The sequence below is a fragment of the Fusarium musae genome, chromosome 7 (genome assembly GCF_019915245.1).
Source record: "Fusarium musae strain F31 chromosome 7, whole genome shotgun sequence".
In the NCBI taxonomy this organism is placed as follows: Eukaryota; Fungi; Ascomycota; class Sordariomycetes; order Hypocreales; family Nectriaceae; genus Fusarium; species Fusarium musae.
In genome coordinates, this window is record NC_058393.1 from 2,898,467 (window position 1) to 2,916,379 (window position 17,913).

General features: G+C 50.9%; 8 protein-coding genes across 8 annotated transcripts; 3 read left to right on the forward strand and 5 right to left on the reverse strand.

The window, feature by feature from the left end:
- Positions 1–186: 186 nt before the first annotated feature.
- Positions 187–1,803, forward strand: J7337_010064 (uncharacterized protein; the record flags this gene model as incomplete). The annotated part of the gene is made up of 1 exon (XM_044827651.1): positions 187–1,803. The coding sequence occupies one exon, from the start codon at positions 187–189 to the stop codon at positions 1,801–1,803; it is 1,617 nt and encodes a 538-aa protein (XP_044678245.1).
- A 199-nt stretch (positions 1,804–2,002) lies between these two features.
- Positions 2,003–2,614, reverse strand: J7337_010065 (uncharacterized protein; the record flags this gene model as incomplete). Its single annotated transcript, XM_044827652.1, has 1 exon — positions 2,003–2,614. The coding sequence occupies one exon, from the start codon at positions 2,612–2,614 to the stop codon at positions 2,003–2,005; it is 612 nt and encodes a 203-aa protein (XP_044678246.1).
- An 887-nt stretch (positions 2,615–3,501) lies between these two features.
- J7337_010066 (uncharacterized protein) lies at positions 3,502–4,908 on the reverse strand (the record flags this gene model as incomplete). Its single annotated transcript, XM_044827653.1, has 5 exons — positions 3,502–4,139; positions 4,193–4,320; positions 4,362–4,511; positions 4,558–4,708; positions 4,746–4,908. The coding sequence occupies 5 exons, from the start codon at positions 4,906–4,908 to the stop codon at positions 3,502–3,504; spliced, it is 1,230 nt and encodes a 409-aa protein (XP_044678247.1).
- Positions 4,909–5,975: 1,067 nt separating this feature from the next.
- Positions 5,976–6,771, forward strand: J7337_010067 (uncharacterized protein; the record flags this gene model as incomplete). Its single annotated transcript, XM_044827654.1, has 3 exons — positions 5,976–6,178; positions 6,224–6,527; positions 6,583–6,771. 3 exons carry the CDS (start codon positions 5,976–5,978, stop codon positions 6,769–6,771), a joined length of 696 nt encoding a protein of 231 aa, XP_044678248.1.
- A 1,091-nt stretch (positions 6,772–7,862) lies between these two features.
- On the reverse strand, positions 7,863–9,041 carry J7337_010068 (uncharacterized protein; the record flags this gene model as incomplete). The annotated part of the gene is made up of 2 exons (XM_044827655.1): positions 7,863–8,057; positions 8,106–9,041. The coding sequence occupies 2 exons, from the start codon at positions 9,039–9,041 to the stop codon at positions 7,863–7,865; spliced, it is 1,131 nt and encodes a 376-aa protein (XP_044678249.1).
- Positions 9,042–9,306: 265 nt separating this feature from the next.
- Positions 9,307–10,600, forward strand: J7337_010069 (uncharacterized protein; the record flags this gene model as incomplete). Its single annotated transcript, XM_044827656.1, has 2 exons — positions 9,307–9,759; positions 9,812–10,600. 2 exons carry the CDS (start codon positions 9,307–9,309, stop codon positions 10,598–10,600), a joined length of 1,242 nt encoding a protein of 413 aa, XP_044678250.1.
- Positions 10,601–10,857: 257 nt separating this feature from the next.
- On the reverse strand, positions 10,858–14,426 carry J7337_010070 (uncharacterized protein; the record flags this gene model as incomplete). Its single annotated transcript, XM_044827657.1, has 5 exons — positions 10,858–11,409; positions 11,466–13,537; positions 13,587–13,779; positions 13,840–14,078; positions 14,177–14,426. 5 exons carry the CDS (start codon positions 14,424–14,426, stop codon positions 10,858–10,860), a joined length of 3,306 nt encoding a protein of 1,101 aa, XP_044678251.1.
- A 1,653-nt stretch (positions 14,427–16,079) lies between these two features.
- On the reverse strand, positions 16,080–17,540 carry J7337_010071 (uncharacterized protein; the record flags this gene model as incomplete). Its single annotated transcript, XM_044827658.1, has 2 exons — positions 16,080–17,348; positions 17,403–17,540. 2 exons carry the CDS (start codon positions 17,538–17,540, stop codon positions 16,080–16,082), a joined length of 1,407 nt encoding a protein of 468 aa, XP_044678252.1.
- Between the last annotated feature and the right edge of the window lie 373 nt (positions 17,541–17,913).

Consider the following 17,913-nt stretch of genomic DNA (forward strand, 5'->3'; position numbering starts at 1 on the left):
ACGGCGATCGGCACTGAGACCCATCATAACCTTATGACAGTGAATGGTGGGTGAGCTGAGTTCCCCGCGGTTGCATTCAGGCTAAATGCAATGACAGCCATCACGACAGATCCAGCAATTATAAAAAGTCACCACTCATTCACGACAATACCCAATTCTCACCTCAATCTCATCGCATCATTCAAAATGCCACAGGTCACAAACCCCATTCTTCCGGGCTTTAATCCCGACCCGTCAATCTGCCGTGTCGGCGATGACTACTACATCGCTACGTCCACCTTTGAGTGGTTCCCCGGTGTTCAGATCCATCACTCCAAAGACCTCGCCAATTGGACTCTCATCGTGCGTCCAGTGAACCGCAAGAGTCAGCTCGATATGCGTGGTGAGCCTGATAGCTGCGGTGTCTGGGCGCCCTGCCTGACGCACGATGGGGAAAAGTTCTGGCTCGTGTACACGGACGTCAAGCGCAAGGACGGTTCGTTCAAGGATGCGCATAATTATATCATTACTGCGCCTGCTATTGAGGGGCCGTGGAGTGATCCTGTGTACGCTAATTCCTCTGGCTTTGATCCATCGCTGTTTCATGATGATGACGGTCGCAAGTGGTTCAACAACATGACATGGGATCATCGCGCTCGGCCTCATTTGTTCTCTGGTATCTTTCTTCAAGAGTTTGATCCCAAGCAGGGTAAACTCGTGGGACCGAAAAAGAACATCTTCAAGGGTACAGACCTAGCTTATGTTGAGGGATCGCACTTGTATAAGCGCAACGGGTGGTACTACCTCTCGACAGCAGAGGGCGGCACAGGCTACACCCATGCCATGACCCTAGCACGATCCCGCAGCATCTGGGGTCCTTATGAAGTCCATCCTCAGAAACACGTCGTCACTTCAAAAGATGCACCCAACGCAGCGCTCCAAAGAGCTGGACATGCTGATATCGTGGACACACCCGATGGCAAGACGTACATCGTGCATCTCACCGGCCGCCCAGTCACCCAAAAGCGTCGCTCGGTCTTGGGTCGAGAAACAGCTATCCAAGAAGCGTACTGGGGTGATGACGACTGGCTGTACATCAAGAATGGCCCCGTCCCAAGTCTTCACATTGATCTCCCCGCTGCACGCGACGACACTGAGTACTGGAAAGAAAAGAGATACACCTTTACCGACAAACTCCACATTGATTTCCAATGGTTGCGAACTCCTGAACCCGAGCGCATCTTCAACATCAAGAACAAGCAGCTCAGTCTCATCGGTCGCGAGTCCGTCGGTTCATGGTTTGAGCAAGCCCTCGTCGCACGCCGCCAAACACACTTCTCCTATGACGCCGAAACAGTGATAACCTACTCCCCCGACGACGAGCGCCAATTCGCCGGTCTGACAGCCTACTACTGCCGCTTCAACTTCTTCTACCTAACCGTAACCGCCAGCGCCTCTGGCCAGCGCGAGCTACAGATCATCTCCTCCGAAGAATCCTTCCCTATAGGTCGCCTAGAGCGTCCCTTTGCGGAGCCTGTTGAAATTCCCAACGAGGGCAAGGTTCGACTTGCGGTTAGTGTTCGTGCGGGGAGCACGCTTCAGTTTTACTATGCTCTTGAGGGGCAGGATTTGAAGGAGATTGGGCCGGTGTATGATGCTTCGATCTTGTCGGATGAGTGTGGAGGACATCCTAAGGATGGAAGCTTTACGGGTGCGTTTGTGGGGATGGCGTGTTCGGATGTTAATGGGCTTGCGAAGGAGGCGCAGTTTGATTATTTTGTGTATAGGCCTGTGCATGACAAGTTGGATCGGTATGAGATATAAACCTCACTTTACATAGTGAACTCGACTTGATGATGGCTGATGCAGAATAAACGTTGTTTTCTTGTTTTCTCCCTTTTGCTTTCAACCTTGTTGTAGGTCATGCAACCTTCCTAAAAACGAGTCGAATAGTAATACCTTCATGGCAGCCATCATACCACGAACCCCAGAATAGAATGAAAAAACAGACCGCATGAACCAACTACAGACCAAACGCCGTCTTAGCACGCTGAAAGTACTCCAACCGTGGCTGCAGATCCGTCCCGACACACTCCTCAATGTACTTCTGAAATCCTGTATCAACATCCGTCTTGAACGCCTGTCGAACATCCTCCTTGCACTGCGTCCTCAAGAACCACGGTCCACTTCCAAAGTTATACTTATCAACCGTAACCTCATCCAACAAATCCCCCAGCTCCTGATCCGACAGACCCTCTGTGCTCTCAATGCCCTGCCATCCCTTGGCCAGCGCAGGGATACTCTTGGCGTAGAGAAGGTTGTAGTTCGGCATCTGCATATTCGCAGTGCCTTGGCCTGGACGTCCAGGGTAGTGGTTCCGCTTGTACTCAAAGTCTCCAGACTCGAAGGCCATGAGAGCGAGAACAGCGGCGATTTCAGCGGGGGAGTAGATCCCCTGGGTCTGGAAGCTGGAGATGATGTAGGGGGCTGCTTGGGTGGCTGTGCGGCATTCTTTGTTGCCGGTGGGACAGCTCTTTGATTTGGGGGCTATGGCTTCGATGATGGGGACTGCAGAGAGAGAAGCAGCTGAGAGAGAGGCCAGAGAGGCGATGAGAGAGAGGGTAATGAACTTCATAGTGATGAATGTCGTAGTATCAAGAGTTGATTGATGCTGAGGCAAGTGACCTGAAAAAGAGTGTGTTTAAGTAAAAATCCACCAGGGACTTTGTTAACCGCCAAAAGAAAGTCTGTGAAACAAAATGTATCACGAACAGAAAAAAGAAAAGGAGTGAATAGCCTCACAATCAATGGGAGTGAATAAGGATGCCAAGAACAGACACAGATTCAGGGAACAAGTCGCCTCTAAATACATTTTCCCTTCTCAGGTGCAACTCGTGAATCCCCAGCCGCGTCGTCCAATGGCATTCCAAGTCGAGGCGCAGGCAAACAAATGGTGAAACAGATGAAATGTGAAACGAACTGCTTGCGGCCAATTGATGCGGATCTACAGGGGTTGGAGCCGGAAATCTCGGCATTGTTTTAGGGGTAATGAGCGGAAGGGGCTGTGATTGGCGCTGGTGCTACATTGCACTGAATGGTCAGTACACGCCGCTGAAACAGGGAAAACGGTTGTACAAAGCGCGGACTTTGTTACAGTGAACATTCCAGCTCCAGCTTCGGGTGAGAGAGCCTTGTTTTGTTCAGTTCGAGCTGGTGGTCGGGTTGACGTAGGTAAATCGCGCACCTTGTTTAGCCTGGCTAATCAGAGAGCGCTGCTGTGAACCTCACCGAAACCAATGTCAGATCGTTGAAGCAATTCACTATAAGTTGCAAAGAGGTCTGCATTAATCAGATCAGGGAGGCATAAAAGCTAACTTGAGCGAATGTGTTGTTATGTTGCTATGTAACGACCGACTTGGACTAGCCTAAATACAAGAACAAATGAAAATAATTCAGTCTGGTCTCTGACCCTGCCCTAACGGTACTCGATCCGTATTCCGCTTCTCAAGTACTTACTTAGCCTCACACCAAACCGCTTCCACAAGGTCCAGCATAGTAGCTGTAGCCATCGTCAGTGTCGGAAACGCCGAATTCAGGGAAACCGTTGGGACACTGAGAGGTCGAGCATCCAGCCGAGTCGATGGCCTGGAAGTTGAGGCACGCTCCATCAGTGTTGCTGCGAGCCCAATAGACACAGCCGAGGGTGTTGTAGCAGGCATTGCAGCAGTCCTTGTTGATGTTGGTGCTGCCTGGGAGGGACACTTGGTTGCTCTCCATGAGTTCCGGGGAGTCGGGAACACCGATTTCGATCCGGCCGTAACCTGTAGATCCGCACGGGTTGACCTGAACGGTGGAGACGGGGATGGTTCGCGTTGTGGCAGTCTTGGTCCAGGGGACGGTGACAGATGAGATGGAGAATCGAGTAGAGATGGATGTCGCTGTGCTCTTGGAGAGTCTGGTCTTGGTGATGGTGGTGGAAATGTCAGTGACTGCACCGATGGTCATGGAGACGGTAGTAGTTTCTTTGATGGTAACGTGCTTGGTGACAGTTGGGGACTTTCCGCTTGCGATCTTGGTATAGGTCGTGGTAACCGTGGGTCTTTCTACAATGGTTGTGGATTTCGTCATGGCACTGGTTGAGGTGCTTGTCAAATAGCAGTCTAAGTCATTATTCAGCTTTGTTACAACACTAATGGCACAGTGTTCGGCTTACAACAGTCACGGGGAAGCGCGGCTCTTTCACCCAAGTGCCCTCTCCTAAGCTTCAGCTTGTTATTCCCGGCATCGCAGGACTGCTGAGCCCACGTGGAAGTAGTGCTGCGCGTCTTTGTGCTGCGATTCCTGGTTAGCAAGAGGAAGTTTTATTGGCCAATGTTACTCACGCTGGCAGAGTGGTAGTAACAACGACTGTAGTCAGATATGTTCGAGGTTTGGGAAGCGTAGTGTACAGCCATTTGGTAGCGGTCCGGGAGACAACCTCTGTGGTATACAGCGCCGTGATGGTAGGAAGCGTCTTACTGTCCGAAAAGTCTCTGGTTAGTACAGGGGTTTTTGGGAAACATAGAACATTAAACTCACGTTCTTCTCTTTGAGTAGGTAGTAGTGGTAACCTCAGTTGTAGTAGTTGCCGTGATGGTTTCTGTTTCTCGGATCACGACAGGCTTAGTAACCGTAACCACTTCGCTTGCGGCGGGCACAAAGCAGACCGTTTGAGAGAGTGATTTCGATGCTGAAAATTTCGTATTAGCCTACAGGCCTTTATGTACAGACGGCGCATGAGATACCAATAAGCTCCGAGCAGAGTTCCGCAGAAGCCTCGGGCAGGGCTGCACAAGAAGATGCGGCGGGCTTGCAAAGGCCAATGGAGCTCTGCCCCGTTGCATGCTCCAGAGTTGCAAGGAGAACGATCCAGATGAAGTGGAAGCGCATGTTGATGCGTATTTGGGTCAGTTGAAGTGTTGAATGTTGAATGATAGTTAATAGGCGAGTTGGTTGGAGAAAAGATTCTAGTTTTCAGTGGGAGGGAGTCAACTTATAGCATTCTTGCCCCCATCTCGTAACTATCTGTCCATGCCAGTCCTGTAAGTCGTCAATATTGTTACATAATTGATTACTGACAAGTTTGATAAATTAGAAAAGCATCTCTGTGGTGGAGCTCTCAAAGACAGACGAATCGTGACCATATGCCAGCCACATTGACCCAAATGGCACCCGTGGATAACGTGGCACGCAAGACAGAAAGTGCTCTAGACCCAAGATTAAATTCCTCGGAGTTATATTGAAGAGCGATAATAGAAGCCACAAAGAGCGATCCCAGTGTGAACACCAACACATGAAATCGTTACATTGAATCACGTTCAGGAATGTTAAATTCGAATATGGGAAACTTGGATCGTTTTCGGTAGTGTCGATGCTGTTGGAGACTTCTGGAACTCAAGAAGAACAGTGGCTTGTCAGATCACATCCGCACAACTATTCCATTCTCGTTCCGTGATAACAACGTGATCAGTAATTACAAAGCTTGCATCAGCTCATGTGGCTTTCGCCATGATATCAACTCCACTTTTCACAGCCCTATCCGCGGAGATATAAGCTTAAACACAAGTTACCACTGCGATGGTCTAGAATCGGGTCCATCGATGAGCTATCAAAACAAGCTTTCAGCCACGAATGACGAGGTACCAGCTGCAAGGCACAAACATGGCTTGCAGCCTTGGCTTTGCCCTCGTGTCTAAACAGGCCGGTGAACCTGGGGATAAACTTTACGTTGAAATCGGATCAATCACCTAGCGATGTTCTCACATCACCGAAAACGTCCATCTGCGCATCCTTACAAGTCAATTTGTTTTCAGTGATCCCTCCCTAGTGCATGCGAGTGGCACGTGCCCAATCGCTATAAATGAGCTCTCGACAGTCCAGTCGACATCAGCCAATGCCCGTCAACGCAGTCACACACACTCTACCAGCCAACAACACCACCACCCAACATTCACAACATGTACCTCCCAACCTTTGTCCTCCTCCTCACAGCCGGGCTCCAAATTAGTCTCGTCGAAGCTGCCAAAGCCAAGAACAGCACGGTCAAACTGGACAAGTGCGCGGCAACTGCCCTGACGACTGAGTTCTCGGCTGGCTTCAAGCAGCCGAACCCTCCTCAGATCAAGAGCGAGTTCACCAGTAGCTTCGTCCAGCACAGATGGTAGGTTCTCCACATAGCCCCGGCCTGCTTCTAACAGGAACGCAGGAACCAACGCACTTCGGTCATCGTCGCAGGATACCTCGAGAATTCCGGCTCTCAGGGCATCATACGAGTTGACCAGGCTTACGACGGGTCCCTAACCTCATCCGTCTACGACTACAACAACATGACAGACGGCACTACGGTGGACCACACGATGAACACGTTCCAAAGCGGCGCAAGCTGCCCCAAGGTGTCCAGGGGCTATGACAACATCACTTTTCCGCTGTTCTCCAAGGACATGCTCATCAAAGGTGGCGCTGTGTTCACTGGGTCTGTGACGAGAGACTTTTCCGGCCGTGGCGTGGGTGTAAGCTTTTCTCTGCCTGTTAGTATTCAACTTGCAAGACTGACGTTGCTTCTAGTGGAATATCATCTATGAGGGTCGGATGCCGCTGACAGTTTATGTCAACCCTTGCAACGCTATTATAGGATATGACTACTTCTTGCGGGATGAACGGACCAGAGTGGTTACAGAGTTCTTTAATACTAACATAACTACCAATCGACGAGATGTTATGGCAGGTGTTACGCTGCCCGCTGTCTTTAAGTAGTCTAGATAGTGTAATTATACATGATTCAAGAATATCGACTTGTTTATACATGTGTTTGTGTTGTGCATGCATGTTACACCTGTTGGAGAACATCTGTTATGTTCAAATATTGGGGTTCAACGCAACAGCCGTATGACACTATTGACTCGATTTTAAGTTTGCTGGGTTCTCTCTGGCTTCTTTCATGGCGCCTTTCATTATACTGTAGTAAGATGAAACACCACCGTTATGTCACTCTGTGTAGCTATATTGCTAGCTCTATATATGTATACATCTATATATTGTCTGCTATTCATACATCGAAACAAGTACTTAACATTCAACACTCACGCCGCTGAAGCTTGCAATGCTACTTACGCTAGCGGTGATTGCAGCATCCACCTGTGCCTCTATTGCTCCCATAGCAGAGGGGCTCAATACATTGTTGTCCGTCAGGCCTCCGGTATCTACAGTAGCTGCTGCTGCTGGCGCTGAAGAAGCAGTTACACCTGATATGCCCCATGCTAAAGCTGATTAGCTCACAAGCTCATTTCTCCCTTCCATGTTTCCCAGAGATTTACCTTGGCTGCCGAGATTGATGGCTACTTTTGTAAAAATAATGATCGACATTATTGGAGAAATGCATTTATTAATGCAGAACCCCAGTACTAGTTTATGTGCTCGGCGCCTGAGCTCGTGCTCGATCAGAACGGAGATGAAAAACCAGCAAGAGGGCAACTGGCCGATGACAAGCATCGGGATGAGCTTCAAGACCGGCACTCCGTGGCTGACCCGTCTGAGGAACATGATCGTATTGAGAACTCGGTAGTAGACAAGGCTTAACCGAACCACCTCAATAGTCGCTGCTATTCTCGTAATCAGGATCATCCTCTCACCTCCGAGATAGAAGTAATTGTTGAAGTAGGCGTTTGATCCCCATCTGCGCCGCTGGCTGAGATAATGCTGTAGGGACTGGGGAGCGACTGTTTCGCTCACGGCGTCAGGGACAAAGAGCGTGTGCAAGTGCTTCCCTTGAGAAAGCATTGAGTAGGTCAGTCTCCTGTCTGTTCCCTATGTTGGGCCAGTCAGCTCAGGACTTGGGCTGTGAGCAATCAAGTTCCACTCACAAGATACTGCACTTGATGTGAGAGCACCAAATCCCCGGTGATGGGCTCTGCATACTTTTGTATAGCCCCTCCCATCTCTTCCCTAACAGATATCATGGTGATGCAGCCTGGAAGGCATGTGACCTTTCCGATATAGTGTTCTGCTCTTCTGCGAACGTACTGGCCAAAGGTGTACTGGAGCTGTTAGTCTGGCACGATCAATTCTCTATAGAAATCCTCGTGACATACCTGGAATTGCTGGTACAGGTTCCAGACGGACCATTCATATCCTGGCTCCAGCTCCACAAGAACAAGGCCGCAGGCTGCAATGGCATTCTTGTTGCGGCACAGAGCATTTGCAAGCTTGGCTAACGCGCCCTTGTGAATCGTGGAGTCTGCGTCGGTGCAAAACACCATATCAAAGCCTTGGAACTGATCTGTTTCCGGCAGCAGAGACGGCAAGATGTGAGTCCATATCTCTTCTCTCAAGAGCCTCGTGTAAATCGGCGCGTTGGGGCGGATGCAATTGAACAGATCATGACACAGGATAAGCGAGTCCTTTTTGCCGCCGTTCTTGAGCTTTTCGAGGACAATAACGGGAACGTCTTCCATATAGCCGGCAATTATTCGCAATGTTCCCCTTTTCCACTTGAAGGATATGTATGCTCTCTCGAGCTGGGTGATGACCCGTGTCATATTCCCTCGGATGTCTCGGGGTTGCCCGTCAAGTATCACCACCATAACCTGGCGATGAGGCTCCGTACCGTTGTCACGGAGCGAGAATATTGTTTTGACGATCTGTTCCTCGCTTTCCGAGTATGCCGGTATCAGGGATAATATCCAGCGCTGTGTGATGGGGTCTGGGGGCCAGAGTGTCTGGTGCACCTTGGTAAATACAAGGCCCACGGTGGATATGATGGAGGAGAGAAAGTCTTTACTCTTGATGAAGTATATCATCGCTAGAGCCACCTTGGATTCCTTTCCTAGTATCGCGGTGATGGCTAGGATGATGTTGAGCAGCAGGATAGCGCCGAGGAAGATGATACGCTGCTTGGTAAGGTCTTGTCGAGTGAGGACTCGTGCTGGATCAACGGGGTCATCAACTTCAGGATATCCAGAAGTTTCAACAGTGAGTCCACGGCTGCCGAGCATTTCAGCCTTGTCTGGCTGCGGGACATTGCCCATAGGGTCATTAACGCACACTCCCTTGACGGGTGCAGTGTTTGAGACACCCGAGGCCTTGTCCCTAGCACCGAGATCTTTTTCTATGGCACTATCGAGGCGATGTTCTGCCCTGTCAGGAACAGGCTGTTGGTTGCCGTTTGTGCAGAGAGTGTCGGTGGTCAGTAATCCTCAATCCAAGCAGATTTATCAAGTCAGACATCAACTCCATCCATTCAAGTTCAGTTCTTCTTCTCGTCCGTCACATCTTGATCAATCATCCACCAACATGCCGCACAAGATTGAGCAGCCTGCCCTAGAGGGCAACCAAGTCCTAGCCGCCAAACAAGACATCCTCGTTGCCGTCATCGGCATAGGGTTCGTAGGTACAGGGCTAGTGTCTACATTTTCCACTGCTTATCCGGTCCTTGGGTTCGATGTGAGCCAGAAGCGAGTTGCAGAGGTAGCTCACGAGTTTTATACTCGGCCCAACACCCGCTTCACGACCCAAGAGTCAGATCTCGGTCAGGCAACCCACTTCTTGATCTCCGTCCCTACTCTTCTCCTGCCCGACAAGTCCGTTGATCTCTCCTACATCAAGAGTGCCCTTGACGTGATCCGGCGCTGGGCAAAGCCGCAGTCGACGATTGTGGTTGAAAGCTCAGTGGCCGTGGGGATGACGCGGAAACTACTGGGACCTCTCGCCTTGTCAAATGGCTTCTTTGTTGGCATGTCTCCCGAGGTTAGTAAGCCCACTTGACTCAGTACTTGAGTGAAACTAATCGGCCATCTAGCGTATTGATCCTGGGCGTACAGAGCCGCCTATGCATTCTATCCCCAAGGTAGTCTCTGGGCTTGACGATATATCCCCCGGGTCATTGAGCTCCATTACCAAGCTGTACCAACGGGTTTTTGACCAGGTCATACCTGTTTCAAGCCCAGAAGTAGCAGAAATGACAAAACTCTACGAAAACTGCCAGCGAATGATGGGGATAGCATTTGCCAACGAGATGGCAGATGCATGTATTAGCCATGATATCAATCCCTTTGAAGTATGCAGGGCCGCATCAACCAAGCCGCTCGGTTACATGCCATTTTCTCCAAGTCTGGGAGTCGGCGGCCATTGCATCCCCGTCAACCCATACTATCTCCTCCTCAACAACGAGTTTCCGTTGTTGCAACAGGCTGCAGAGAGGATGCATCAGCGGCCCAAGCGAATAGCCTATCGCATTCTGGCCGAGCTCTTTGCAGACGAACACCAGAGCGACTCTGGAATACTCGTGCCAAAGCGCGTGCTTATCGTCGGCATAGGGTTCAAGGCCGGGCAGTCGCATCTCGTGAACTCGCCCGGCCTTGCGCTGGCTTCGGAGCTCCAGCGCATCGGTCTGGTGGATGTCATGTTTGCCGACAGTCTCGTGCGCCAGTCGCAGGTCCCCCATATTAAGAAGTTGCCCGAGCAGAGTTGGAATAAAGAGTGTTTGGGGGAGTTTGACATGATTGTTGTGGCTTTTCGACAGGTCGCGATGGAGTTGGGGGTTTTGGAGGGTCTGCGTGGGGTCAAGGTGCAGATGTGGTGCGACTAACCTAACTTGGCTTGGCTACCTTAGGTAGATGTTAGCTTTGTAACAATACATGTACTTTTCACTGATTGAACCCCCGCCCCGCTAACCTCACCTCACTGTAAGCGGAATCTGTCTCACTGACACCAGGAAAAGGTACGGATGGTGCAATAGCCACTTTGGAGCCTGAATAAAAAGAATTAATTACAATCTACCCATTACCTACATCCGCCATTACATCACTCCTCCTCCAAATCACCTCACTACAGCTAATCAATTGCCTACTCATCCCAGGTAATCTTCATACTAGTAGGGAACGGCCAAATACTTCCCCAATCCTCCGTCATATAGACAAAGAAACCTCCCGGTCTCGGAACCTTCTTCAACTCGCCTTGCGCGCCCGGAACCCTCCTAACACCCTTCTTCCTGAACACCGCCCTAAACAGCTCCGTGAGCGCAACCTGGCTGATATCCCTACCCAGACATGCGTGCGGACCAACGCCGTAGTGGATGTACTTATCCAGCGGACGCTTGGGGTCTACGACACCAGGGTTGGGGAAGATCTTGGGGTCCTGGGCGGCTTGGACGAAGGAGACGAAGACGCGATCGCCCGCGTTGACGGGGATGCTGCGGCCGTCGTCTTCGTGAATCGTGTCGGGGCCTGTGGCCTCGCGGTAGAGACCGAATGTTCCGGCCATGCGGATGCCTTCCATTGCGTAGCCGAGGAGCAGAGCGTCTGTCTCGTCGCCTGTTTCGAGGGCGGCGATGCGGGCTAGTTCGGGGCGGTATTTCTCACCTGCTGGGGAGAGATACCAATCCAGTGTTTGCGCAAACTAACTCATTAGCACTCTTCACTCCTCCAGTCAAAGATAAAAGGGGTTTGACTTACCACTTGGGCCTGGTTAGGTACCATAGCACCAGCCGTAGGCAGGATCTGACTCCAGACAATATCCTCCGTGCTCAAACCCGCCTTCTTCAATCCCTTTGCCATGTTCTCACCATACCTCGCCAGCGGATCATCATTCTTATCCGGCTTACTAGTAAACAATCCCTTGACGCCAATGCTATTCGCCAACTTGACATTCATCTCAATAATGCCACCAAGTTTCTGCGCAACCTCCCTCGCACCCTGTCTAAGCGGGAAACTCTTGGCCGGATCAATGTCAAAGAAGATACAAACAAAGATCACAGCGAGAATCATGTACAGCTCCTGCTCAGAGAACACACCCTTTGGATTCTCGCTTGTCTTGAGCGGCAGGTTGAACATCCTCGCAACGAAGTGCGTGTGCGCAACGTTGCCCACGTCTCGTACAATATCAACCTGCGTCTTCCCCGCAAGTTGATAAGACTTCTCGGTGAGTAACTTCTCAGCGGTCGTAGCGTAAAAAGACTTTACTGCATTGCGCCACGTGTCGTTGTACAGGAGCTTACCCATGCACTTGCGCTGCTGGACGTGAAGCTCTGTATCACCTGATAGCATGAAGCGCCCGCCTGCTTCGCCCATGAGGTGCTTCAGGCCTTCTTCCCAGCAGACACGGTATTTCTGCTGATCCTCTAGAATGTACTTTGCGGCGTTGTACCCGATGATGTTGATGCGCGTGGCTGTGGGTTCAGGACGGGAGAAGTCAAAGCGGTCTGCACGCTTGATGTCTGTGAGGATCTTTTTGTTCTCCGAGGGGATCACCATGGGGTAGTGCGCGTAGACGGAGTTGCCCTTGAAGTGCTGGGGGAATGCGCGCAGGAAGAGCTTGTAGAAGACGCAGCCGTGGTTAACATTGAGATCGTAGTCGACTTCCTTGTAGCCCCAGTTCGTCAGGTGGCGCGGGTTGTAATCGGTTGTGTAGTACCTATCGCCTCTGACCAGCGCGACAGCATCGGAGAGGACGACTCGGGAGATGGTGTATGTCGGTGCGATGCCGACACCTGGAACCATGGGAGTCTTTGCTTCTTCAGCGACGATACCGGGATACAACTCGACGTAATCAGGGTGTTGATACAGGTTGCGCAGGGCATCAGCGACGGAGGGATCAGAGTTGATGTCCTCAAACGTCTCATACGCCTTGAGTCCGAAATGCTTCCTAAACTCATTCAACCCGGCCAAGTTCCACTTCCTCCCACGCATGATACCCAGCATCTCAATGGGCTTCATGATACGTGGGACATTACGTCCGCCAAACGCACCACCAGGCTGTTCAATAGCCGTAGCAAGGGCCTCAACAAGTTCATCATCGTTGAACTTGCCATCAGGACCTCTCTTGAAGCCACCAAACGTTCTCTCACTAGGCTCATCAGCAACACTCGCCTCAAATGCTTTAAGCGCCTTCATCATTGTCTGCAGGTTCATAGGCCCGTAGTTCTCTCCAAGAAGCTCAGTGTAGAAATCCTGAACCCACTTGTCATCCATCTCCGAGAGACACGAGTGCCAGCGATAGCAAAGGTTGAACTCAGCAGACACGACGTTTCCAGTGCCGCTCTCAGACAGATCCTTCGTACCAACACTAACTCCCATTTCCTGTCGCGGATCAAGAGTCCACGTGGTATCGACCCGGTTCAGATTGATGATGTTTCTCACGTAGTCAATCAGCGTGATGTTGATGTACAGCCCAGAGGTGACAAGTCTCGCAGTCTCGAAGAGCTCTGTGTCGCGCTTCTTCCATGCAGCTTCTGCAGCTTCGGGGGATAAATGCTCGGCTGGTTTGGAGAAGCGACCGCCCTCGTTGATGTCTGCGAGGTTTGTAGCGACATGGTTATGGAAGCGATTGAACATGATGAGGAGGATGGGAACACCGGGTGGATTACCGATGAGACGCTTGTCAGCGAAACAATCAGGCTTCAATTGACCGTCTTTGAAGGTTCGGATCGAGTCGCGGTCTTTTTCGGTTGAGCCGTAGAGAGGAGCGAGGTCGAGATAGGAGGAGGAGTCGTTCTGGTTAGGGTCTTGGAGGTTTGTCCAGAAGAGATCTGCTCTGTTAGTCAATTGAGAGACATTATATGAAGTGAGGAAGCTTACCGTGAATTATGATAGTGGCCCAGTACCATAGAATACTCGAAACATTATTCGGGTTCTTTCTAAAAGCATCTCTGGCAAAGACACTCTCGAAGATAGCCTCGGGATCAGGCTGCGCACCGAGACTCATGCCCTTTGGACGGACAGTTCTAGAGTATGGAGTTCGCGCGGCGCCCAATTGAGGAAGATACGGGTTCTACATCGTCAGTACCAAGCCTCAATGCGATCAGTAGATGGAGAGAGAGTGTAGACTTACATTGTTGGATCCATCTGGCTGTCGGAACCGAAACTTGTCTCCCATGTACAGCATAGGCGGATGGTCAATCGAGTTCCAAAGCTGCGAGATGAAACTATTCGTCAAAGACTCCTGAACCTTGGAGTGATCGCTCAGATTAGCCACGAGCTGAATCGTGCGCTCCATGATCATGGTCTTGTCATCCTGTTGAGTTTCACCCTTGACTTTGGACTTGACGATCTCGAGGAGTGTCTTGAGATCTATTTCAGTCAGCTTCATTCACCTAATACTCCCCTCGTCCAACACTGCACCAGTCTCACACTTAACATGAATGACTAAGGAGTGCTTGTGAACATACCTCTTCCCCGAAGACGTCGGATATCCTCCTTCAAACCCGGCCTGTTCTCCACAACGCGGTACGACCCATCGCCCATCTCCTTCGGGAGCGGTCGTTTGCTCGCGACGCGGAGTTGCTTAAAGCTCTTGACGATACCATCTTTCTTGTCGCCGTTAGGAAGAGGCTTGGCTTCAGATTTGGTAGACGACGACGCAGGAGAAGCTCTCTTCTCGTAGCCGTTTGTAGCTACTCCGTTCTTGTGTTCCGCCATGTTTGCAGTAGAGCTTCAGACAAAGAGCACCAGATGAGAAGCTTCAACAGAAAGAGGAGGAAGCGGGGAGAGGGAGGGTGGACGTACGCCTCTTTATCCTGTCTCTTCTCTCAAGCCCATGCAAGCCGCACAGTATGCACAGAGACCATGCAATCTACCCAGACACGGCATTCCAAACCTCCGCTCACCCCAAGAACCAATAGATACACAGATTAACAAACCAGATGTCGTGGAACGAGACCTACGCGGAGCCGGACGCCCTCCTAGCTCCAAAAGAAGGTCAATCACCCTTGGAGATCCATGGATCTACAGCGCTATTTGTGACGAGAGGATTTGTAAGTGAGGGTAGATCTCTCCGCCATGTCTGAGATCTTTGTCTTGCTTCTGAGACATAATGTCAATGCACATGCAGCTGCACCCACGTTTACCAGATCAACAATGTCTCTAGAGTTATTGACATTGATGCTCGCATGATGTTCCCTTCAATTCACACCTCCAATACAAGTCTTCCCAACCTCACTATCGAGCTTACAGATACCTTACGTACTAAGCCCAGCTCAAAATCGATAGCGGACCGACCCGGTCTAAGCTGAACCCGTCCCAATACGGCAGAACTAAACAGGGCTGATCGACCCACGGGCGGCATTTCTAGCCCCTAAGCTTTTTTAGCGTGGTCCCTCTTCAACTGAGACACTTGATAATCAGCACGGTGTGAGTGGTTGCTTATGCAGAGCTGAAAGTCCTCTTTGGGAAAAGGGTGCGGAGGTGGGAGAGACAAAATGACGTGGTTTATCCTGTTTGGAGGGTTGAGATTGTGTCTTGATATTGAGTGTCTTGTACGGAGTACAGTTCCCTTGCTTTGACTCTCCTCTACCTATGGGAGATTGTAAGTCGGCCTTGAGACAAGGAAGCAATATTGACAGCCATTGAGACAAAGCAATAGCATCAGCTCATTCACAGACCGATATTTAGATAGTCTCTCCCCTCCCTCTCCCATCCCCGTCGATCCCTCACCACTCACCCGGTCCCCTCACCCAAGCTTCCCACTTTCAGCTCGCCGATCCCTACCCCCAACGTCAATCCTACACCCTTTTCGACCTCCTCATTATCGGATCGTCCCTCCAGCCCAAGAAACACGTCCCCACTCAATCTTAATCCCTAGATCTCCTTCTCCACAGCGGGATAAAGATCGACCCAGACCCAAACATCCACTTCGGGCAGGCTGCAGATCTGTATCGCACGAGTCGCTCATACTGTGATATTTGTACTGTGCGGTAGGGAAAACACCTTATTGATCCTTTCGCTGTGTACCCCGGGCCTCCAATGCAGCTCTCGCTGGAATCAGTGTATTACCTCACCGCGTAACTCCATTGCTATGTATGCTATGCTATGCATGCTCTACTGAATATATAGCTACGCATGTTCTATTTCGTCCTTAGGTCGTGTACATAAAAGTCAAGCTTATCGCTCTCATAAACATGACCCTTCGGCTGTCCCGCGCCCCGGTAAATATTGTCAATCGAGTGCTGATGAAAAGTATCCTGATGATTACAATTGAGAATATGATCCAGTCCCGGCGGGTGCGTCAATCGAAAGATGCCATACCTAAAAATTCGTCAGTGTCTTTCTTTTATCTCACTTCGATCGCGTGACTCACGATGGCTGAAACTTCGGCGCGCATACGATTGCAACACTCTCAGGCATCATAACCTGATACCCAGCATGCGTGTGCAGATCCCTCGAGCTCATAAAACACGTCTGTGTCGGATGCGTGTGAATCCACCCCAGTAGCAACAAATCCTCCTTCATGCAGTAATCAAACATGACCTCCTCGTTCTCCGTCTCGCACGTATCCGACGTGCACTTCTGATCGGGAATCAAGAGACATCGCACGAACAGCGCATTGTTGATCGGTGTTCCGCACAGCATGCCGCACATTTCGAGCCCACGACGGGTGTTGTCCGCTGCGATGTCGAGGAATTTCTGGCGAAGGTTCTTTGGGAGGAAGAGCGAGCGTATTGGATCTCCGTTCTCGAGGTATGCGCCTGGTTTAAAGGTGAGACGTTCTTTTTTCGGGAGTGTTGGGGGCGTGTCGAGGGCTTCTTTGCGGGGGACTTCGGGACGGGAGGTTTGGGGGGACGGTGAGGGGATGAGAGGTGCGTAGCCTGGTAGAGGAACTTTTTGAGGAAGAGCTGGTGGGAGACTTTGTAATGATGGTGTGTGTAGAGGTTCTTTTGGAGGAGCGACGGGTTCTTTCGGTGGTCGGCTTGGCTGTATTGAAGGTATTGGTGTTTGGTCCTCGTAGTCAACGGCTCGTGGCCTCGAGATCGATGGATAACTGTACGTATGCGACGTCGGTCGGTAATCATCGTCAGTCCGTCTCTCCTGTGCCGAATCAAGAGCATGTCTCGTCGCCTCCATCTGCCGCCTCAAATCCTCATCATCACCAACCCTCGCCCCGTCCCACTGATCCCACCTCCCCCCTCTTCTCCTCGACATGATATCCTCATCCGTAATCCCCGCCTGTCTCGTAGCCCTCCTAGCAGTATCCCTCCTCATCAATTCCTTCTGCGCAAGATCAACAGCCAGGTCCTGATTGTCAAACGCATCCAGGATCTTGGCATTGCCTGTCAGACTCGGATCGCGCGCTGCAAACTGTTCATATCGTGACGACGGTTCGGGCTCGGCATTCGACAGCGCCACTCGCTCCCATTCTTTGACGGCATTCTCGATCTCGGGCTTCAACTGTTCTAGGTCTTGGATGACACGCGGTATGCGTCGCGATAGCACTTTGTACACTTTTTTGTTGTCGGGGTCTTTGAACTGTGGGTGTGTCGGGATGTACTTGAGGACCAGTACGGAGTGTCGATACAGCATCATGTAAGCTCTTCCAAAATCGCCATCCGAAACTGCAAACGAGGCCTACACCGTTAGCTGCACACAAACAAAGATGCAGATAGGATACAAGTGACAAACCTCTTGGTACAGCGTCTCAGCCGCACGTGTCCAGTGCTTAACCGGAATGTTTGTGTTAAACTTGAAGTTCTCCGCCTGAGCCACCAGCTCCTTGACGGTCTGCGGCCTGGTCGGCCTCATGGCAATCCTCGAGTCCATGGCGAGATATGAACGACGAATAACTTCTCTCAGAGCTGGGGATGACTGTGCTAGAGTCGTCGAGGATTATATCCAGTTCATGGTTCGGGCGCCGCGTGGCTTGTTACTCAAAACAGGTCCAACGTTTTAGAGCTGCCTGTTGATGGAATCATAGGGAAAGACGGGTCCTGTGACGACGCGCCCGTTGTTCGGTACCTTGATTGATTTGCCCCTCCATGCCCAATGGCGGGGGGCATTCATTTACCCGATGCGAATTCCAAAACAGAGGAATATGCAAGTAAGTCGAAATGATGAAACGTTCAGCCTCATATCTGTGGCGTCGCAAGCCACTTCTCGAATCATGGAGTAGATGGCGTGTTTAGTTCCTGTGAAT